Source organism: Trachurus trachurus (assembly GCF_905171665.1).
Source record: "Trachurus trachurus genome assembly, chromosome: 22".
Lineage (NCBI taxonomy): Eukaryota > Metazoa > Chordata > Actinopteri > Carangiformes > Carangidae > Trachurus > Trachurus trachurus.
In genome coordinates this window covers 19554268-19578701 of record NC_139907.1, presented here as the reverse complement: position 1 = coordinate 19578701, position 24434 = coordinate 19554268, and the positions used below count along the sequence as shown (strand labels likewise).

At 41.0% G+C, this 24434-nt stretch overlaps 1 protein-coding gene across 1 annotated transcript; it reads right to left on the bottom strand.

Moving 5' to 3' along the window:
• Positions 1–495: 495 nt before the first annotated feature.
• lrfn5a (leucine rich repeat and fibronectin type III domain containing 5a) lies at positions 496–23271 on the bottom strand (the record flags this gene model as incomplete). Its single annotated transcript, XM_083997689.1, has 8 exons — positions 23054–23271; positions 21306–21434; positions 21020–21200; positions 20498–20653; positions 18659–18918; positions 17272–17739; positions 1858–2131; positions 496–1446 (listed from the first exon to the last, which is right to left on the bottom strand). The coding sequence occupies exons 1-8, from the start codon at positions 23248–23250 to the stop codon at positions 496–498; spliced, it is 2616 nt and encodes an 871-aa protein (XP_083853815.1). The 5' UTR covers positions 23251–23271.
• Between the last annotated feature and the right edge of the window lie 1163 nt (positions 23272–24434).

Sequence of the window (24434 nt, the reverse complement as noted above, 5' to 3'; positions counted from 1 at the left end):
GCTATAAAGTGGAACCAACGAGACAACTCGAGGACGCTACGAGACAAGGCAAGTTATCCACTCGCTGAATGACCGACTGCAAAACAGATAGGAAACTGTCAAAGTGAAATAAAAAAAAACAACAACTGTAAACTGAATACAAAGAGTTGTGGAGAAAAGGTTATGAAAAATAATGATTTAAAAAATGGGTGAAAAAAAGAAAAAGTGTGGACGCAGAAGACGCACACACACACACGCACACACACACACACAGTCAATCATCCGGTTACAACGGACATGAACACACGCACACACACACTCACAAAATAACACACATTCTAAACGGGAAAAACATCACACACAATTGCTCACACACACCTTTACCTTCACTCACACATCTAAAAACAAATCCGAACACACACACACACACACAGAGTCGCAGACATACACTCATACAAAAGATAAACAATAATGGATAAACCAAAGTTTATTTTATAGTCGCTGTCTTGCTCCAGTTCAAACTGTGCTTTCTAAGATCCAGTCTGAATCACAGCGTCCTTTTTCCGAGTCTCCATCCCCGTTTTTGGGGAGCAGCATCCCGCTCATTGATTGGCTCCTTTTGTTTCGCATTATGCGCCCTAACCTGGGTGCTCCTCCTCCCTGATGGGACGAGTACGTCTTTGAGCCTCCTTCACTGAGCGAGTACCTCCTCCTCGCCCTGCTCCTCCCTCCCTCCTCCACGGGGAGAGTCTGGTACTTGGCGGAGGAGGAAGCCGTGGCGGCGCGGGGAGCCCGGCGCAGAATGGGCGTCTCTCTGAATCGGATGGAGGGGACGGGGCTCGGCGTGGGGTGCGGGCTGGAGAAAGGGGAAGGAGCGTAGGGAGGCGGGGTTTGGTTGAGAGAGGTGGAATTGTTGCGGTTGGTGTTGAGGTTCTCCAAAGGGATGGAGGAAGGGAGGATGGCGGAGGAGGCAGTGGAGGAGGAGGAGGAGGAGGGAGGGCGAGGGGAGGACTGGAGGTTTTCGGGGATGGCCGTGACATTGGAGCAAGCCGAGCCTGGCTTACTCGGGGCGGGCATCCGCTTTGGCTTGGGTAGTGATCCGGTGGTGGAGGTTGGTGTGGAGATTCCAGCCTGAGCCCTCTCGTCACCCGCCTTCTGTCGTTCCTCGGCTCCAGCTGTTGGGCTTCTAGCTCCCCAAGGCTGGCTGAGAGCTGACGTAGTCGTGGAGCAGTCGGGCGGGGAAGAATCGGACGAATGAGTCATGGTATCCTTGCCTCCTCCTCCTGCTGCTGCTGCTGCTCCGCTCCTTTTCTTTGTGCCTCCTGAGAGGTCGTCTAATCCAATTGAGCCATGTTTAGAGGCGCTGGGAGTCACAGTGCATCCCTGTGACTGCTGGCCATTGGTCTGAGAGTGGACGTTGGTCATTGACAGTGAAACGCCTTTGCCGCCCTCCCCGGGGTTACACACCTGAGGAAAAAACACAAGGAAAGAGTCCTTACCTTCCTTATTATGGTATATGATAGGTTCTTGCTTCTGTGATGTGATAATACAAGACAGTATACAGTATTTCTATTTTTCTTTTCTATACAGGAAATGATGACAACAAGACACAACAATCATGAGAGATATACTGTGCATGACTCTGTTAGATACAGTGTTACATCGTAAATTATGAAAAGCGACTAGTGAGTATTTGTTCACTGTAATGGGAGCCATGTACACTTCAGCAGCAGAAGTGTAGATGCAGTTTTGAATATGGGAAGTGCATGGCCGCCATATGATTAATGCAGAGTGTCTCACATAATGAAAAGCTCTCTCTTCTCGTTCTCTCTCTTTTCTTGCAGGACAGGATTAAGAGTGACAGATGGAGGGACCAACCTTGTACCGTATCATCAGGATGATGATGAAAACGAGCACCGAGGCCACTATTATCCCGCCGATGATGATGATCATCGTCCCGCCGAGAAACTGCGATTGCATAAAATGACACCTCATGTACTCGGACTCAGTGGTGAACTGCACACAGCCGACCACACGGGTTGCTGTCAGAGAGGTGATGATGTCATCGTAGATGGCCAGCACGCAGAGGTCGTATTGGGTCCCCGCTGCCAGGTTGTTGACCAGGAAGTTCTTGCTCGATGGGGGGATCATCCTGTGGATGAAAAGGGGGAGGAAGGAAAGAGGGAACACAAATTAACCATCAAGACTGTGGTAGGTTTGTGATGTCACAACAAAGCAGACATTAACCACCTTGAAGTTTTTGGGTTTGCCTCAAATATGCTGCATTTTTATTCAATCACTGAGAAATCTCTCAGCTCGGGCTCAGATCCTCTATTCTGATTGGCTCACCCACATGTTGTTACTACAGCTCCAAACCAGGCCTTAGATGTTGCTTTATTATTATTATCACAACTATATCTTGTTTATATTGCTTATTGTTTTATAACAATAAGAATTACACATTATAGAACATTATAACTCTATTATAAGACTTGACCTTATAAGCCATTATACAATGCTCTATGATGTGTTATGCTTATTGTTATAAAGTCTTATGATAATTTATGAGTGTTTATAATGATTATTATGCACGTTTATAAGCCAATTATAACACATTATAACTATATTTATAATGCAGTATCGATGTGGGCATTGTCAGCATGTTAATAACAATTATAACTATTATAACTATTATATAATACCTGACCTTATAAGTCATGATAAAATGCTTTATAGTGTGTTATGATTATTGTTATAAAGCATTATGATCATTTATGAGTGTTTATAACTGCAGTTATACAGTGCTTTAACTGCATTATAACTCGTTATAAGTATGGTTATAATACGTTTAAGAGCTAGGCGCCAAATAAAGTGTTACCTATATCTTATATTGGATATCAGAACTTCAAATAAAACATTGCATACAATATGTGACTTATGCAGTAATTTTAATAATTCTATCCACTTGGTAGAAGCATAAAAAGCTCAATGCTGACAGAATAATAACTCTCTTTTAGCTCTGCTTTTACGTTCCACTTGCTCTTTGTCTCTTCACCTTTCTACCCCAGCCAGTGGTTTGCTTTGTTTTTCTGCTGTAGTTGTAAATGTAAACGGTAAAGCTGTTTGTTCCTGGTCAGCAGCATACAGTGGGTTTTTAGAAAGCCGGCTGAGTATGGAGACATCACCGATGAGAGTGGTGATAATGAACCAAAAGGCCCTGAATCCAAAACAGTCAGCTAAAAGATAGGATTGCTCTATGGAACTGAGGGAAAACAAACATAACATATATTTATTATAGCTGGTTTGAAAAGCTATTGTTGTTTGCCTTGGGTACAATTACTAGCAAAACTCTTAACAGTAAGGGGACTGGAAAGAAATAAACAAACATTTTGCATTTACGCTTTCTGTACAACCTAAATAATCATTTACCCAGAGGAAAAAGAAGAAGAAGAAAAATGACAACGATTTATTGTTGAATTAGGGGAAAGAAATGTGGTAAAAATACTAAACAGGGAAGTAAGAGGGAGAATGGTAAAGAATCAATGCCCTCAGCTCAGCTGTGTATATCAGTCTGCTGACTCCTCAAAAGAAACAAACCCAGAAGTAATCAGCAGGACAAGAGTCCAATTAAATGATTTATCATTGCAAGGACATTCGGGCAGACGCCCTTTAACAGCAAGAAAACTGTGTTCCAATTGAGCACAAGCGTAGAACAAAATCTTTCCCGATGAAACACAATAGGGAAATAGCTCTCAATCAATCCATATATTCGTTTGGACAAATACAAAGGTCCTTTGCCACTCTGAGTTAAAGTTGGTTATTCTTCACTGGTCACACTGACTAAAGAATTTGCACATTTGTCCCTCAATTTCCTTAAAACGGCTCGTCAGCTTTCCTGGGTTTCCTCATTAAAATGCTAATGAAATTCCTCATTAAAACCCAAGAGGCCGGCCAGTTCACAGCTCGCGGCCTCTCGTGCGCTGGGAGGAGCACGGGGTTACTTCAGCCAGGTTAAGCATCTGGTTTGGAACCGGAGTTAAGTGAAGGTTAGGAGACATGTAAAGGTCTAATGGTGAGAATTAAGAGCAAGGGAAAGAATGTAGCGGTAGGTCATTAGTGGGTTCCCAATGGGGTAACATCACAAGGATGTAGGTGTGTGTGTGGATCTATACTGATCACCCACAACCTTACCGATAACCCACAGTAACTGGTTTAAATCTTGTACCAAGACATTTTTATAAACTGTAGATCTTTAGGATTGAGGTTTAGTTTGTTTTTTGTTTTTTTTTCTCCAAACTGTTGTTTTCTGTTGATGGTCCAGATGACTTCTTACAGTGTAAATCTAGAGACACAGAGGATACATGAATAATTTGTATCCACTGTTCTCTGTGTGTATGCAGCTTTTCAGTATGATTATATTATCTCTGTTTGTGTGTATAAATGCACCATCTTCCTGTCTGGTGTGCCGAGGCTAAAGTCCGACTCCCATGATGCCCAAATCATTAAAGAAGCAGAAAGTCCAGGCGTTTAGTGACAAGACATGTTTTAACAATCTAATGAATACACATCAATGAACACGTCCCAGACACATGCAGTATGTAATGTGCCAGTGAACAATTATTTCTGTTTGGGGGGCATGGCAGTGTTTACATCTGCGAGAAATTACTGGTCCCTGAATGTGCAGAGTGATAAATCAAAAACTTTACTTTTTTTTATCATACACAATGGTATTCATGCATTGCTACAGTAGCTAATGAGACACGTAACCACACAACACACATTGATACACACAAATAAAAGCCCAAGGCCACTGTAATGATGCAGAAGTTAATCTCTGTCTGTCTTTATGTGTGTGTATACAAATGTAACTGCTTGTAAGAGCAGGTGACATTTGCTCCTATCATTAACCTGCACACTTCAGTGTGACTTTATGTGTCCAGCCACAGGAATAATGACAGTGTGTATGTGTGGGTGTGTGTGTGCCCTCATGCTGATGAAGACATCAACAGCAGCAAAGGAGAACACTGCGCTTGTATAGGAACATATACGCTTATCATTATTAAAACCAGTCACCAGTTTTCCTGTTGAGGCCGATTAGCGTATGACAATCAAAAACAAGCACTATTGGACTTGTTATCAAAATGCAAAACTTTATAAAATGTATAGAATTCTTACCAAAACACACAAAAGTGGCATATTTCAATTGAAACAAGTATAAAAGCTTTTATTTGGTTTAATTTTATTACATCTTTTCAACATATAGCTACGGATTGTGTGTTCTGGTTTACGTAAGGTGGTGCTCACACATCCCAGCCAGCCATATAGGTCAATATGAGCCCCACTTGGGCTGCAATTGTGGGCCAATGTGGCTTGCACCCAAGATACAGTAGTGCCCAACTCACTGTGATGAACCTGACCTGCTTGTATCATGAATATTTCTGCTAGTTTGAACAGCTTTGACTGCAGCAGTCGCACCTGTGACAAACAAATGGCAAACAAATCTCTGTCCTCATTATGCGGCGAGCTGCTGAGGCTGCACTGACTGTTACCGTCACACTGACATCATGTTATCCATCAATCTCCGACTCACAAACCTAATTCTCCACTGAATAAACGGAGAGCTGTGAACTACTTTCATGCTCTCACTCCTTTGAAATATGGAAGATGAAACAACCAGACAAAAGAAAAAAATAAACCCAAATAAACAAACAAAAAAACATTCACTCGTAATCCTCACAACGCTTCATTTCACTCCTGCAACACTAATCACTGGGTTATTATTGCTTCCTGCAGTCAAGTTTCCATCAACACAGATTCACATGTGATCCAGGGTGGAGAGCACAGTGATGCAGTGGGTAACACTGTCAAATCACACTGAGGAGTTTCTGGAGACTTGGGCCTCTGGGTACTTCTTATGACAGGTGTGAATGAGAGTGTGAGTTTGCCTCCATATGTCAGCCCTGTGATAGACTGGTGACCTGTGCAGGGTGCAGCTGGGATTGGCTCCAGCTCCCCTGGTATCCAAGGATAAGTTATAGACTTTGACAGGGGAATATTTTTGTGTAAGAAATATTAACTAAATGATGGAATGCTTTTCTTTCTTTTTTTAAATAAAGTTTTGCATTTTATGATTACAAAACTTTGTTATTGATTAAACTAATTTGTTTGTAAAATAGGATACCATGTCACTTCCCCCAAACACATTCCTTTATTTAATCTTCTGGTGGTCAATACTGTACAAATTCTCCTAATGATGTTTTTGTCAAAATTGATTATTCAAGAACTATGTCAGGGAATAAACATTACATCACAACAGTGGCATTTGCATGAATAAAACCTTCATACATGAGAGTATGTTATCTATTATCTCAGTTGATCAATATCTTGTAGCTCCAGATGTCAAATAATAAACCGATTCTGTTAGATAAATCCCCCATTATGTGGATATTGACCTGTTTTCATTTACAATGAAGGGAAACAACCGTGAGAGAAAACAGTAACAAGGCGAGTTTAATACCAAATGTTGTAATTCTGATGTGTTTTGGTTAGAAATCTATTAATGGGCACTAATTATCTGTGTTTCTGAAGCGTTTGTTTTCTGCTTAGCCATGTATCTGCCTGAATAAATGACATCTTCTCTCTCTTCTCCACTTCACAAACCCTTTGCTTCCAAGAAACCATTAGCTACATGACTCCTCCTGGACACAGACCAAATTAGAACGTGTCTAAGCAAAATCCATCCAACCGGACGCTCCGGCTAATGAAACTCACATTGCAGAGTTTTCATTGTGGACATGTAAGCCAAGCTGTCATCATTTATAATTCATAGATACATGGAACAGTCAAGATATTGACAATGTGTTTGGCGTATTTGGACCCTATTCTGCTGCATGCTGCTGAGTGTATAAAATACATTTTCATGCAAATCAGGGTTTTTTTTTTTTTTTTGTCTTGCATACGATTATTTCTTGACTGTGTGAGCCGTTAGCATTTGTGAACTCATCCAAACTGACTCATTCATTGTAGCTAATTTCTTTGTGTCTGAGCTGGATCTCACTGCCAGTATTTGAAGCCCTACAGTGGGCAGATGATTGCCTTGGCCGAGACTATTACACTAATCTATCTACTGTGCTCTGCCAAGCCCTCAGCCCAGGGCGTCTGCGCATTTCTGGGTTTTATCACAATGTACACAAGAGAAAATGTCTGTGTGCAGGCTCCCCTATAAGTATGCATTTGTGCGCTTATGTCTGCATGCGTCTGCAGTATATATACACGTATATGTGGACATGTGTGTGAGTTCCATTACGATAATCGACTTCTCCCATAGCAGCCTCCTCGTTCCTGTGGCTGTCACTGGGTCTGGCCTTCTGCCAACATTCATCACTGATACGGCTCCACATGCTGGTAAAACCCAAACTCTCATGTGTGTATCAGTGTGCACACACGTTTGTGTGTGTGTGTGTGTGTGTGTTAATCAACTTTAGCTTTCCTCACTCCAGCCGGGACAAAGCCAGCAGGCCAGTGTGATCTCCATTAGTCGCTCTCAGCTTTTTGTCTCAAGACAAATGACTGCCTCCATGCACAGAGTGGTGAACTATGATACCAGATTGTTCTATTTCAGGCCATTTCACATGATTAAATATTGGACAAAGCCTACAGGCCACAAACATGCATTATTCCAAGAGAGAAAAATGGCATCCATGGCATTGATTCAACACACAAGACCAGGATTTCCAGGTCGACCTAGAGCAGTGCGATAAGGGGCCAGGGCTTCTATTAACTCAGCTGTATTCTGCAGTCATTGACTTCCCTATAGCAAAGCCCAATCTGACCATGTGTGACACACTGGATGAACAACTTCCAATGGTTTTTAAATGATATTCACTACTCTGGGCTAGACACGCAGGGAAATTGTGTTTTTGAATTTCATGGGGGTATGAAAGTTTTGGATGATCTTGAGTTAACATGCATGAATTTGGTTATGATATTTCAGCCTTTTTTGGGGGGGGATGAATAAAACCTGGTAACTGTCATGTTTCCATGCATGTTGTCAGAAGGATTACGCAAAAAAAACTACTGAGCCAACTTGTCACAAACCTAATATAACCTAACCTGTACATTTTCTTATCATTCTATCCAAAGTGACTAAAAGTGGAGTCATTTTTTTTTAGTGAAGAGCCACATAATTTACTATAATATTTTGGTTAGACAACACCAGGCACTGCCTGAAATATCCAAATGTTTGACTGGCTGACTGAGTGATCATACAGTAGTTCCACCAATATTTAGTCAAATGCCACATGATTGAGTTTCTATTAGGTGGGCAACAAAGAAACTACTGGCAAATTTTGTGACATTTTTGGGATTAAAGCAGAAGTAAGTGGAATGTTTGTGTTAATATAAGTCTTAAATAGTTATATCTTCAGACAGCAATCACTTACATAGAGTGTTTGGTCTGAAACACGGGTCTGTCAGTCACTCTGCTCTGCTGTAAGCCGAGGAGAAAACTTTCCTTGTATCCTACAACCTTTATCCAATGAGGAGAGAGAACGGCCTGAAGGGCTGTGTGTGCAGCCAAGGGATGCGCGTGAATGTGGTGATGTAGGGACGAGGACCAATAGATCCATGACGAGGGCGGGGGCTGCTAACTCCATCGGCTGACAAGAAGTTAGCCAAAACGACCGGATTGCTTACTTCTGCTTTAAGTAATTCTCTGTTGTACCAGTAGTATGTTACCACTACCTACTCTTGTTAGAGGTGTTTGAATAGAAATCCATTGCACAGCAGTGTGTTGCTCAAACAGTGAAGGGACCAAAATGTGGGTCACAGATATCTAAAAGTAGGCTGTCCAATTATTTCAGAAACTGCCAGTCGGTGCTTCTGGCTAAAGCCTCCCATGCCACCACATTGCAAGCTTGTCTAAATTCAATACCCTAAAACATGGAAAACTTTGTCAGATATGCCAACAAAGTAGCGTGCAAGGACAGCAATGGGTTTAAAAAAAATCTTGACAATGCACCTTTTCAACCCTCATTTTCCATTTTTTTTTTACACTAAACACAACATGACATTCACTCAGTTATGCAAACAACACAGCCAAAAGTAAAGTACACAATTTCAGTCAAACCATTAGATTAACTGGTTTCTAAGCACAAAGTGAAGAGGATTAATGGTAGTTCAACGTCCGCTCCATTACTGCTGACCTCAACGCTAATATAGCTTACACAGCAGATGGCACAACGCCATGCTAATAGGTCTGAGTCTCTGAGGCAGACAGAAAACATTGCAGGAGCTAGCTTCTTATCTTTGTTTCACCATGCATAATGCCCCTGATGCCAGTGCTAATGGTTAACAAGCCTCCACACAGCTTGTAGTCACAGGTGGAACAGGGATTCTGAGTCCAGGTCAGGTGGGCTTTGCTAACACATCTCCATACAGGCTTTATGCCTCCACACAGGTTACAGCCAGAACCACAGGCAAGTTGTTTGTGACTTGGACTCAAGGATGAAGTGATTAAATTAAAGTCGAGTCAAAGGTGAATGCTCATGGTGATGTCACAGAACACAGCTTTGTCCTTGTAAATACAATAGATTGCAATACGCTCCTCCGGGGAATCCCTCAAATTTTGGCACAAATGCCCATTTTTGATTGTAAACGTAGACATGACCTCATAAAACATGTTGCTGCCCTCAGTAATTCATTGAGCACATTTCTTTAAATTTGGCATTCACTTTGACTCAAGGAGAAAATGATAAGATTTACCTAGTCAAAGAACAAAGGCCAAGGTCACGTCAATGTCACAAAATGAAGTTAAATTGTAATTTTCCTAGAAGTTCATAATGATACATATTTTTCCCTTCACTGAACAGTTAATACAATTATTTTTGAATTAGAGTCATAATGTTAACAATAACACATATTTGCAGCTTATTTAAATGACAGCATTATCCAAAACTGTAATTATCCCCACCTTTTTGGTTTACTTAATAATCTTAATAATACCCACACAGTAAAAGATCTGAGCAAAGACGTGGCTGAGTTGAGTACCTTTATTTTGAAATATTCCCTGTGAGAACTCTTATCAACAAAGACAAAGAATTTAAACACAACAGAGGATACAGCTGTCACTTTAAGAATCTTAACAAATTACGACTTGTAATTTGTAAAAAAAATATGTATAAAATATCAAAGCTAATTATAACTAAAAATGGTTTCTGGAATATGAAATTACTCTTTTGCATAACTTGCTAAGTACTGCAGATCTAATGGAGCTGTAGCGCAATACACAGTTATGCACAAGTCAAAAAGTTGCTGTTGTTGATATTTTTTTGTATAAACAAGGACTGAAATGACTATGATGATCATGAAAACGTGATGTGAACAGTGTAACCTGTGGTCTCAAATACAGATAAAATGATTATCTGACTCTGTAGTTAGCCTCAGGCTGTGGAACAGTTTACCATCATAAAGCTAATCGTTTTGGCTGTATGGCCTGAAACTAAACTCTCTTGGTTCCCTTTCAGCTCTCATCACCCACTGTTTCCAACTGCGAGCTGTTTGACAAAAAAGGCTCTGATAACAACACTGCACACTACCTGCCAAACACCAGACCGGTAAACAGGTAAACAGCTTCAGTTATGCTGGATATGAGATGGAAATTACTAGAACGGTGAGGCAAACATGCAATTAACACATGCAAACAATCATGAAAATATGTTCAATTTGCTATACAAGGCAGGACTACGCTGTGGTCTTCATTTGAACCTCACCCACCAGAAGGGGCCCTAGTTTAGTCAGTTCCTAATTCCAAAACAAAAGCAAAGACACTCCACACTTAGCACGATCTCATTACTGCTGAGCTCAGTGCAAACAAGCACCACAGAGTAGATGTCAAAGTGCCGTGCAGCGGGAGCTGTCCCAGATGCAGGGAAGACATTTCAGCACTATCTGTATATGGGTGTAGACCTCTATCTGCCAAGCTCAGCTCCATTCTTCCATTTAGCTGACTCATCTACATCTATCCTTAATGCTGTGGTTGGCTCCTTCCATACTTCCTCCCTCCATACTGTCATTTTTTCACTAATCCGTTCCAACTTTTAGCCCCTTTTTTTACTACTTCCTTCTCTCCTTGCTGCCTCCCTTTCTTTGTTCTTTCATCCTTCTTTCCCCTAACTTTACTCTTGTTTTCTATATATCACCCCATTTCTTCTTCACTGCTCCTTTCCCTCATGTTACCACTGTTATTTCCTCCATTCTCACAACCTCTTTCTTTTACATCTTCCTTGTTTTACTCTCTTTGTAAACCCTTTCTTCACCCCCCCCCCCCCCCCCCCACACACACACACACACTCTTTCTCTCTGACTGAAATCACACACATTTGCTTTATGTTCTTTTTGCCTCCTTTTATCACTCCTTGCCTCCTTTCACTGCTCATTTTTCTTTTTATCCTAGCTGTTGTGGTAGTTCTCTCTGTGCCACTCGCCTCCGTTTAAAACCCCATAGACTATTTACAACAATAACACTGTTACGTTAAGCCCACGATATGTTTATGGTGCTATAAAATCAGAATTGGAACATAACTGTGCGATAAAGACAGAGGTTTCTTCACGCCTTAAGCACAGCTGAGCTAGGTGTTATACCTGGGCCGCAGGGACCATTGGCAAGGATAAACTACTTCCTCCTCGTGTGAGAGGGAGGGAGAGAGTGGGGGAGAGTGAGTGGGCCTTTTTTAAAAGCCTGGATTCATCCCTAACCCCCTGTTGTGTAGCCTAATAAAAAAAGCTTGCCACACAATTTGCTTGATGTGTAGTTTTTTTGGCAAATGGCAACCAGCCCCTGTAGCTCGATGGGTCTGCTGGAGTGGAAAACAACTGCTGAAAGAACATAGAGGAAAAAAAGAACAAAACAAAACAGGCAGGGCAGATGAGAACTATAGGATGGAGGGAGAATGGGCTGTGTGTGCGTGTGTGTTCTCAACTAAACTGTTAAATGTCAAAGGAAAGTTTGTGTCCTGTGAAAGGCGAATTCAGCAGCATGAAATCATAATGTCTGCAGATCTGTAGAGGATAAACTATACTTTGCCTAACCCCTAACTCAACCCTTTGTTTAATGCTTGTGTTACTGTAAGCACAGCAAACAGAATTTCAAGATTGTATTGATTTATTTGCAATGCTCAGGTTTCATCTTTCTCATTCCTTAAATAGCAGCTTCTCTCTGTCATCTGATACCTACTTTATATGTATTTAAAATTGTTATCAGTACATCCACTGGTCCTGTAACACAGCTTCATGTGTATCTCACCCTGCATTTCACCTCCCATACTGACAGATTTAAAACCTGAAAGACTAAACTGCTATAGGTCATGTGCTTTATGCTCTCTCGAGGGAGATGGTGATTTATCCATGAATTGATGAGCTAGTTTTTAGATGTCAAATGTCAAAAACTGACCCTTTTGAAGCATGACTAAGTAAACGATTACTGCAGTGGTTCCCAACCTGCAAGGTCAGTACTCCCACAAAGAGCCAGGGAATTAAAAAACAAAAAGAAAATTGTTTTGAGACAAAAGGGGGCAAATAGAGACATAACCCAAATGCCTTCAATTATCTCAACTAGCATCAGCACATATCATTGCCATCTGATATCTATCATTCTTTTTAGAAAGCTCTTTTCCATTCATTGTTCTTTCATTCCACACTCAAGGCTCGTATCTTCAAAAACCTTTCTAGCCATCATCATTTTCAATCTATTCATCGACTAAACAATAGATATCTTCATTTTATAATTTGGGAATTCATTCTTTATGTATTCCCAGAATGGCTTGCAATCATCCCAACCCTTAATTAAGGGCAATAATTGCCTCTGCAGCTGAATAAGAGCAGAGCACATCCTACTTTGTGGCCGTTTTATGGATGTCAATGTCGATGCTGGCGGTGAGGTTTACCATCATCATCGACACAGCCTGGGAATTGTTCAATAAAACCAGCGAGGTGTAAAGGCCGAAGACTACACGTGCCGCCTCTGCTGCGATAGGTCATGTGTAAAAGGTCAGAGCATTATTTCATCGACATCATCCTTCCCTTGACCTGACCCTGAATGAGGAGTTAACAGCCAAAGCTAAGATAAGGGCTTTGTGGATGACTCAATTTAGTTCCTTATAGTCTCCATTCATGGAAGAAGAGAATGGAGATTTAAGAATCTCTGAAGGGAAAAAAAGTGTTTATTTGGCAGCCATGAAATACAAGGACATGTTTACAGATTTTGCTAAAACCTGTACAGGCCTATGAGAGGCCCTGGAAATTAACTGTGAAATAAATGTTGTGTACTCTGGATTAGGACCTTGAAGAAATAACAAAATGTGTTGTATATGTGTGTGTGTACATACTGTCACACTGGGGTTCAATGAAATGTCATGTTTTTTTCCCCTAGCCCTGTCAAACAGTAAGGAGTGACTATATTGCAGAATAATTTCTCAAGATACTACCACGATATAGCACTATGCTGAGTGATATGAGGAAAAATATATAACTTTCAGTATTTTTATATCCAAATGTTTACGATCAAACCAAATGCAAATCTGCCACAAAGAGATGTGGAATGACAGCAGTTGTGTTGTCATTTGCTGTGCCTTATGGCAAGATTATATATTATCACACAGTTCAAAAATACTATAGAGCTATGTAAACAAACTTGTTATTTCTGACATCGCTGGGTTGAAACTAGTCAATCAGAAAACTTGAAAGTGAAAGTGAGTACATTTCAAGAGAAAACAGACATAATGAAAGGGCTCATTTGAAATTTTCTCAGCTGTCAAATGTAATGGTATCATGCCACTATGTCTTCAAGGCAAACTCATGGCTACAGTGAGTCACTCTCCACCACTCTTTCCGAGTAAAAACATAATATTCGGTGCTGAACTTGCACCATCTGCTTTAGAGAGGTACAGTAGCAACCAGTAGCTAGTAAGTAAATTGCTGCAGGATTAAGAAATGGCAGAGTAGAAATGGCAAAATGTACAAATAGCTCCTTTGAGACCTGGTTTTAATGGTATAATTAACACCAGATAACAGCTGCAAAGGTTGTGCAATTGTGTCTTACAATAGTAGCAGTAAGTTACACTCGGGTCAACAATTACCAATTAATTAAAAAAATGATTTTTCTCTGTAACTGCTTGATAAAAAGACAATGTTATCCTCAAAAAACAGAAATAAGCTAAAAGTCTTCTAGAATATACAAGAAGCATATTAACATGAAAACAGTGAAGGTTTCCAGTTAATTGTTTCGACGTCACATCATTAACTTTAACCAGCAGCAGCTGAGAACAATTAACTTGTACTTGCTGTAGCTTGTTAAGACACTGTTCATTTTGCATGATATAATTAGAGCAGTGCCTCCTGTGTTCGAAATTCACAGGTTTGATATAGAAATGATGACTTCTTCAGTCATACTTAATTTTAATATTACAAAGAAATACTCATTACTACTTTATGATATTGATAAGTTGTACACTGCTTGCACTGCCGTGATTTTGCCACTGTGAAGTGGGTTTACCCTCTCGTCGTCGCCCACTGGGCAACAGGCCTGCCTCTCGAATGGAAATATAACACTTAAGCAGAATGAGGGGTGTTTGAAACACTGCTACTGTATGAGTAATCATCTGCTTGTCTCAAGTGTCCTTGAGCAAGACACCAAATCTCTGTCTGCTCCTCTGGCCGTGCTTCTCTGCAGCTGACCCTGACCTCCCTGTGGAAGGAGCTGTGGGTGGGGTTTCCCTGCATGGATCGATATTGAATCAAATATTACAACTATTACATTTCAGACATGAGAAGAACTGAGCCTGAGAAGCGGGGGTATGCCTGTAAAAAGCGTGATACTTTTCTTTTTGTTAGTGCAGACAGCTGAAGCCGCAGTATGGAGGATTCACACAGGAACCTCTTCAACACCCAACAACATTATGCTGAGCAGGTGGGGAGTAAAGTGCACAAATGTCAATGTGCGGCAGATCAATAGGCTCTGATTGAACCTGAAAAGTAAGAGCTCCGTGTGTGACAATAGCACCAGTCTTCCCCTGTCTGTCTGTCATTCTCTCTCCCTCCCACCCCTGTTTCCTTCATACCCCTCTACGTTTTCCACCTGTCTTTTTCTCCCCTCCCTCTCTTCTATTCTCTCCGTCCCCTCTTCTCTCTCTTCTCTGTGTTTGGGTAATGAAAAAGAAGAATCAATGAGTTGCTACTTTGTGCCGGCAAAGGTGTTGAATGGAAATCAATCCACTATCTAAAGACAAGAGAGCTGCGAAATAACACCGAGACACACAAATGAATACTGGAAAAGAAGAAGACAGCAAGAGAGATACGACTTTGATTGAGGTGACAGAGACAGGAACAATGGTTAAAGACTCAGCAGTAACTCCACCTCTGTGCCCCCACAGGATGCTGCTTGTTTTGGTTTTTTTGTGACCGTCATGCTCCCTAACTTAATACTTTCCAGCAAGTACTTTTAAGTGTCAAGCTAAACGTATAAACATCCATTTGTAGTGTGAAAATCCTACAAATGCACAAAGGCTTCAGTGTGCTTTGTGAAAGAAGGAGCCACAGACAGACAGATGTGATGTGATCTATGATGTTATCGCTAGAAGACAGACAGCTATAAATCCCATTGGCGCCGCCTCACGATGATGCATCCTATGAATGGAGTTAAGTGCTGATGAATTATGTACACAGATTAGGAATAATATGAAAGGCGGATAACACCGGCAGATTCTCATATGAATGATCCCTGTTTGTAATTATACATTGATGCAGTCACAGTGAGATGAAGATCCTTCATTCATAGGTTGTAGTTTAAAAAAAAAATCAGCCTTTAGAGATGAATTTCTGAACAGATCAGGGCATTGTCATCATTGTGACCCAGACGGTCAGCCCCAGCCCTCCCCCTACTGTAGCTCTCTTTCTGTGATGACGGTGCTTACTGATGAAGTATGTATGGGGGATTAGCAGAATATGAAAGGCAGATAATACTGGCAGATTTCCCTATGAAGGCTCTTTGTGTTTGTTAATTCCCCCCATTTCACCAGAGTAAATATTTAGCTCAAATAACAATCATTCCCTGCGAGATCCATCTAATCTTTGTAATCCTGAACAAATAGCAAGAGTCAAGAAAGACTGGCTGAGCTCTTCCTATCAAGGCCGCCCCAGTGAGTCAGCAGAGTGAGGGGGGCAGGGGACCTTGCGTTGTTTTGACTGAGGATTGTCAACTTCCTCACTGTCTCTGTTTTGTCTGCCATCTTTGCCGTCGCAGCCCAGTTTGGTCTGTTTTGCTCTGATGAACCTATTTGTACTATAATATCATGCAGTGGCATGTGTATGAAACCAGTACACATAGTATTTACTGTAACATTGTCACAATTTTGTTTATAATAATTCCCAGATTTGATCATTTAATATCTTAAAGGTGATAGCTAGCCTACAAGTTTAATTCCTCCTGGCTAGTAGGTGTAGAACTCACACTGCCTGCTCTCGCTCCAACCTTCCGTTTTACTGGTTGCCAGTTACAGCAGTAGACACATGACATCAACGTGCTAATGCTGTTGCCACAGAGATCATTCCATGCCGACGTTGCAAACGTAACCAGATGTAAATATTTACATATTTCGGACCCGCCAAAATTTATTAAACAATTATTTATATACTATTAAAAAAAAATTCAGTAAAATTAATACTTTTATTCTGCACCCCTCTAGACATTCTGTGGATGCGTTATTTTTGAAAAATTCATCCTTTTGATGAAAAAGTTGTAGGTATAACCTTTAATAAGATGTTTTTCACATTATATTAATATACGTTTTTACTCATTTTCTCTTAGCATGTTACCAAGGCTATTTCTTGCTGTACATGCCGTACTTTATCAACAGACAATATTTAATTTACAAGTTCAGAGACTTAGCTCTATACTATTGTGCTTGAAAAAACAATAATAATTATTGCTAAATGTTGAGAAAAAGCTAAAATAGGGTACAGGACACATAAGGAAAACATTTGTAGTGCTTTTGTAGTTTAGTTTGTAGCTTATAGTGCACTTGTAGTGCCCTCCTGCTGCTGTAGTCCTCTCAGAGCGTTTGCCTATTTGCTTCAGCTTCATCTGTGTTGTGTTTCTATTTCCTGTGATCGCATTTTCCAACAGGATCATTGCAGGTGCATTTAATCAACTGTAATCCAATCTGTACAGCTAAGACTTGGTGTCTACCTCTGCCTAGTGTAAACTGTCTGGCTCTGACGTAACGATTCTGTCAGTCTTACCTGTACACCAGCGAGTCGTCCTGGCTCCCATTGTACTGTATCTGGAACATTCTGATGCCTGGAATATTCCTCTGGAAGTTGAACTTGATCAGAGCTGTCGACGACGTGGCCTCGGCCGTCACCACCCTCTTATCCACCCCGCCTTTCACGTCGCCCGTCACGTTGCTGCCGTTGGCTCCGCCGCGGGTTGACGTGGAAATGTCCGAGGATCCGGGGTCAGGTTCTTGGATGTTGTTGGTGTTGTTGGAGATGTGAGGGAGCTTTATTATAACCAGATCTATTTTTTGGTGGGCTTCACCGGCAGGGTTGGAGGAGATGCAAGTGAAGGTGCCGGTGTCTTTCACAGTACTGATGAGGATGTCCAGGGTCCCGTTGGTGTAGACCAACGTTCTGGAGGAGTTAGACACCAGTTTGCCCTCTGGAGAGATCCAGTGGATGGCTGGCTCTGGGTCACCTCTCGCCTTACACCTTTACGGAAAAGTAGAGTGGAACTCATGAGAAACAAGACAGAATGGGGACAATTGTACAGTAAAAGCAGAACATTGGATGAGGGTTTCTGGAAAAATCTTCCACTTTCCCTCATGGAGCTTTTTATTAAACATGTCTTTATTAAATGGATAGGACAATGGATGTGAATGAGCAACTATGCTAACTCCGGCATATTTACATTGATGCTCTGGCTGACATGTTGATTAATATGCAATATCCTAATCAAATAAATAATGACCAGGTACAGATTCATGTAGATATATGATGATATTTTCCTTATTTTTCCTAATCTGCCCCAAAACTCAAAGATTGATAGTTTATGTAATATTCACATGAACTCATCTAGCTATATTCAAGTCTGACATCTGATAAAAAAAATAATTTTCAATACCTAATTGTGTACCCTGACTCCTCCTTGGCTCCTTTGCAGTTTTATGTTTTAAGCTTTATGCTGTAAAAACTAAAAATCCTCTGATAATCTCCTCTTATATCCTATACATGGAGCTGAGGACAAGCTACAATAAAGGAAAGAGAATAATGGCCTCTCATTGATTTCCTTTGCCTCTTTTTCTCATTTCCATCATATTTCCACACTTGAAAACATAACATCTATTATGATTGGAAGTGTGTGACCAATATATATGCAAATTAAGTCGTTATCATCTCTCTGTTGTTGTCTTGATTTAGTTTTGTCCTTCTTAAATTTTTGGTGTTATGTCCCTATGTTTTGCTTCATTGAACAGTGGGGCATTTCATATATTCTTGAGCAGTTTATAAACACAATGCAGAACTACTGCGGAAAGTGTGTCTATGTGCGTGTGTGAGTACAGAGAGGTTAGGATAGGATAATGAGGAAACTTATTAAAGATCCTCATATTATTCAAACTAATATTGATACCTTAGTGCAACCCGCTGTCCTTCAAGCACCCTCATCTCGTGGGAGAATCGGGTGATAAGTGGGGGTTCACACAAGAACTCTTCCTCTGGGATGGACCAGAAGTATCGACCAGAGAGGTGCTGGGGTGAGGCGCATGTCTCCAGGTCATCCTCCCTGTTCAACCTTCTCAGCCACAGTAACTCACAGTTGCAGTGGAGAGGGTTTCCGCCAAAAGAGAGGGCGAAGGCGGAGCCGGATAGGATACCTGATGTGGCCAAAACCTGGAAATGTGAAACAAAAGTTCGAAAGGTCAAGCCAGAAGTTATTTTTTTCTAAAATCAAATTTACACTTGATTCTATAGATAAAGAAAGCAATGTGAAAACCCCTGGATTAACCTGAGTGGCTGCATAAATCACCAAGGCCTGAATAATATGTTTCAAAATGTAGATGAATACGTTCTTTACCTTTAAAGAGCCTATTTAGAAGTTTTATCTGTTGCTTAAAGTGATTTCTTGCCAGGAACAGGTGGTACTTCCGTTAATTAAGAAGAGGGCATATTCATCTTTACAACAGGTTTTAATACACCATTTGTGACCCGCTCTGGCGAAATGAGTCGGAAGTCGCAACGTTCTATTTTTAGATAATCAGCTGATAACGTGGAAAATCAATAAAAACTCAAAAAAAATTTTTTTTGCTAATTTCGAAGAAATTACATTCAAAAACAATCTCCCAAAGTTTCATAGTCCAGATAATTGAGGAAAGGCACGTAAATGACGATTAAAGTTGACTTACAACTTTTAACCCTCTAGAGAGGAGCACAACATTAGGCTAAATAACTTCTGAACCTGATAGGGACGAGCTGTAAACTGCATCTGAATCGTCAGATTCTCCGCTTTCCGAGGGTCCTTGAATGGTGCATTTATGACAACAAGGGTAGCCATGTGTAATCACGTAGTACGGGACCCAGATGCTCAGCTGAGCGGTAGCAGCAATGCTAAACCGAGCGTTAGCATCGATGCTAAACCGAACGTAGCATGCTAACGCTTGCAGATGTTTTACTAAACATGAAATATCTTCAGAACCGTTTATGATAGAGACGAGCTGTAAACAGCATCTGAATAGTTACATTCTGCTTTCCGAGGGTCATTGAATGGTACCTGTACAAGGTACGTGTAATCACATGGTAAGGAACAGACGCCAGATTCACGGAAGGCTTTAAACCAGAGACGTTCTAAATTGTTTGAACGCATTTTTCTCAGGTTTTCAATCGAAAGCAGTGAGTGGAAGACCATCATTAAAATCGCCATATCTTAAAAACTATCCAATGTATGACTTTGACTAGGGTATCATTTTAAAGCTTATTTTCTCCTCTTTCCATTGATACCAAAATCTCAATTTTGAAATTTGGGTCACTGCGACTCATTTTGCTGGATCAGGTCACATTTGATCAGCACTACATCTTCAGGGCAGATTTGAGGCTATAGTGAACTGCTATCAGACAGCGGCAAGATGCCAGTAGCAGGTTGTGTTGGTCGCTTGAGAGGAGCTCTTTAAAAAAAATAGGCTATAATGCATCCTTTAAGCAGTGGAATGTCTTCAAAGCATATTGGAGGCTACAATGATTCACTATCGGAAAGTGACCAGACAAGTCGGTGATAACCGGTTAGCTGAAGAAAAGATTGGCATTGCTTTCCACCACAGGAGAGAGCAAGGAATGAAGTTTAATGCTGAACTCACAATGTATCCTCTACAGTGGAGTAATAAAACTTACAAATAGCTCACTTAAACAGATTTAGAGTGAGTAGTTTAAGGCTTGAACTTTATCCGTTGGGTTGCATTTTTATTTGTGTACAGGATACCTGAGCCCGTTGAAAAAGAGGGTCTGGTGGGAGCTTCTGGAGCTTATTGGAGGTGACGTCCAGCCGGTTCAGTTTCTGGAGCAGTGAGAATGTTCCCTCTGGAATAAAGTCCAACATGTTGTGGTCCAAACTCAATGTATGCAGGCTCGTCATTTTCTGTTGGAATGGCAGAAAAAACAAAACAAAAAAGGAAAGATTTTTATGTTTAATAAGTGTTACTATAAACAGCATTTTGACTGACACAAAGCACTAATGTAATTGTAATTGTTAGCTAGGAAAATTCACAGAAATAATAATAAAAGACACAACCTGAGAGAATCTATAACAAGTGCATATAGGTTTATTGAATTGTCTTATAATGGTCTGTCATCTGTCCAAAAACCCCTTAAGATCTTTTTATTTTATATCTAAGAAATGGCCAAAAAGGTTTTATGGCCACTTTATGTTCTTTGGAATTGGCTCTTAAAAAGGCCTCCAGTTAAGAGAGTTTGAGAGGCTGCTGCAGTTTAAGGCGATCCTGACCTGGATGGCCTCCCAAGGAATAGAGTCCAGATTGTTGTAACTGAGGTCCAGCTCTTCCAGCGCCAGCAGGTCGTTGAACGCTCCCTGGTGGATAAGCACCAGCTGGTTGTTGTTCAGAATCAGGTGGTGAAGCTTCGACATGCCACTGAACGTATCGTTGCCTATCCTTGTCAGCCGGTTACTGTGAGAGATACAAGGGATGAAAATATTCTCATAACCTCCAGATCTTTGCAGTCTTGGAAATAAACGACAACACCCATAATCCATCAGTCTGTGTAAGCCTTACCTGTTGAGGTGTAGGGCTCTGAGGTTTTCCAGATCAGTGAAGGCATGAGGTGTGATGAAGGAGATGGTGTTTCTGGATAATGTCAGGTCTACCAGCCGTGTCATGTTTGCGAAATCTTTCCTCTTCACACTGTGGATACAGAGGACAACGGCTAAGAGACAAACATACTGTATATCATCACTGATATTTTCTCCAGTTCCGAAGATAAAACTCTCAAAATATTCCTTTGAAAATTGATGTTGCGTGTTTAGTAGTGTTCAAATGTACACTGGAGTTGAAAGGAAATATTTATGGGGAAACCCTTTCGACGTTTGGGAGAAATATTCATCCTAAAACAGAATTCACATGCAGTATTTCTTTCATCCTGTGCAGCTCATTCAATATGAACAACTCTCTCCAACGGCTACGGAGCAAAGAACCGAGGCACAAAACTCCTGTGCCATCAGGAGACAGCCTCGCGCTGCTCCATTGACTGTGAACTGACTCTGACTTACTCTGGGGCCCTCGAAGAATGTGCTTTCTTTAAACACCCAAATGAGTTTTATTTCATTCTGGTTCCAGAGGATAATATGAGCGCATCCCCATAAAAAGCACCCTGGGTGATGCCGTTCTGTCCAAAACTTCTCATACTTCCTCGTCTTTGCTGGAGCAGCTCCAGGGGTTGTTTCATCATGACATAATAGATCAGGCTGCGTTTCCAGTTGAAAGAAAGTTGTTCATTACCCACTACAATATAATTCATGTGTCTGAATATATAATATGTCATAGAATATGCTTATGCTGTTTGGGTGCCCATGAGCATCTTCAAATTTCAATGATCTTTTTTTCATTCTACACTTTTCATAACACTTATGTGATTCATGGATGAGCTAACTAGTTAGATTTTGGAGAGTATTGTTTTATCCAGGCAGAGTGGTTGTTTTTGTTTTTATTTGCTAAGCAGCTAATGAATAAATTGTTCATATGCTAAAGCGCTGCATAGGGATTAATTCTATGCCTCTAAAGCGCTCTGTGTTAGCAATGCTGACTCCAGCCGGTTCAGTATAAAGTATATTGGGCGCTACGAATGTCTATCAAATGCGTCTGTATGTACCTTATAGCCAGTTGTATTAATCATACCCGAGGACGTAGAGCGACAGAAATCCGATGAGGTAAAAAACGCTAAACATTGCTCTTTTGTCAAAATAAACTTGTGCTCTAAACTACTTAAAACTCTTTCTTCTTGTGTCGTCATCGTAATGCTGCCCCCTCCCCCGTTCTGTGATTGGCTCCCTCGTTGAGGGAAAAATTGGGTCCATGGTTTCCTGGCTGACTTGCAGAGCAAATAAAACTGTGCGCAAGGCAGCATGGGTATATATAATGTCCCATATGTGGCCTAAATATTTTGTTTTAGTGACCCGTCACATGCCAGCACAGGTGGGAGGCTGAGCTACATTGCACACAGTGCTATTCTCTATTAACTTATGAAGTTAATGGTTTTACAGTGATTTGTGATTAGAAATATTTCCATCTACCAATCACATGTTAATTTGAATGAAATTCAGTTAATCATGATCAGTTGCCTCCCTATAAGCCAGAGCTGCAGAGAAAACCTGAGAGAGGAGACGTGAAACTACTGAGATATCATTTAATGGATATCAACACCTCAAATAAAACACCAGAAAGGCAAGAAAGTGATGTAACAGCTGACACAGCACCTGAAGACTGAGTGGCCGTGTTGTTGATAGTTTTATGGATGTGACTGTTACCTTGTGACAAAGTTGTCAGCCAGTCGTAGCTCCACAGTATGCCTGTCGATGTTCGGTGGTACAAACAGCAGACCTTTCTTGGCACAGAGGGTTGCCAGGTTGGGCGACAGGATCTGACATACGCAGCGCTTTGGGCAGATTTGTGCCCGCACTGCCATGGCAACTGCCAGCATCACACACAGCAACAGCCTCTCCATGGTAACCACCCCACCTGGACACAACACCTGAAAAAGGAGACAAAGGGAAAAATTGAGATGAATCCATACTGGAAATAAGATACTTTTAAAAAAGGAAAGAACTGAACAGACATCCATTCACCACTTTATTAATCTGATCATTTATTATCTTCTATTTCTATTTCTTATTTCTGCAGTCTTCAGACAGCAGTGCCAAAAAAAAAAAAAGATTCAAAAACAACCTATCATACATTTGTATATCGCTATTGTAAATAGGATAAGAATCCTTTTGAATTCTCTGTGTTATCAATACAACGCCATACACCATTACACTTTTAGAGAATCTGACTCTGATAAAAATACTAATGACCAGACTTCAGTAAATGAACCCAAAGGCCTCACCACCAACTTTTGGGCATAACTAATCAAACCAGAGGAGATGTTTATTGGAGTCATTCATTGCCCAGCAGCATAACTATGCACACATACACACACGTTTGATCATCATTAGTAAGCAGCAGTGCTTGTTGTTAATTAGGAAAGGTTTAGAGAGAGAGACGGAGCAGGGCAATGCAGGGTGAGAGAAAATGCTCATTAATGACAACCTTGATTGGGGCTTGAAGGGCATGGGAGAATCAGGATTAAAGAGATCACAGTGCAAACACATGCATGCACGCACCAACGCATGCACGGATGCACACACACACGCACACACATGGTGAAGGTGAAACGTTGAGGTTTATCCTCAGTGGACCTTTCTCACACTTCATCATATAGGATGTTAGAAATGTGGTGCATTATTTTTTTCTTTAAATAGAATAAGAAAGTTGTATATACACCCAGTACCACTCCCTAATGAGTCATCACTTCCAAAGGGTTTAAAAGTTGTAACTGACAGCTTAATTGACAAAAGTCACAGGCCACAAGATCAATGTTACGTTGGCAAGCAATGTCTGTCAACGTCAGCGCCTGTCACTAAGAAGCAAACAGTACAGGAGTTCAACTGCTTTTTTTCATTCAATTTGGCCTCCATCTGTTGTGTGAACTCATTACCGCCATGTTTCTGCACTGCACTTCCCAGTCATTCTGTGTAGCCTGGATTGGAGGTGCCACTGCTAATGCAAACCCATGAATTTACAGCTTTTCTTGCCTGAAAACATCAATTTGACCATTTTCCTCTCTCCTGGTCAGAGCAGCTTTCTTAA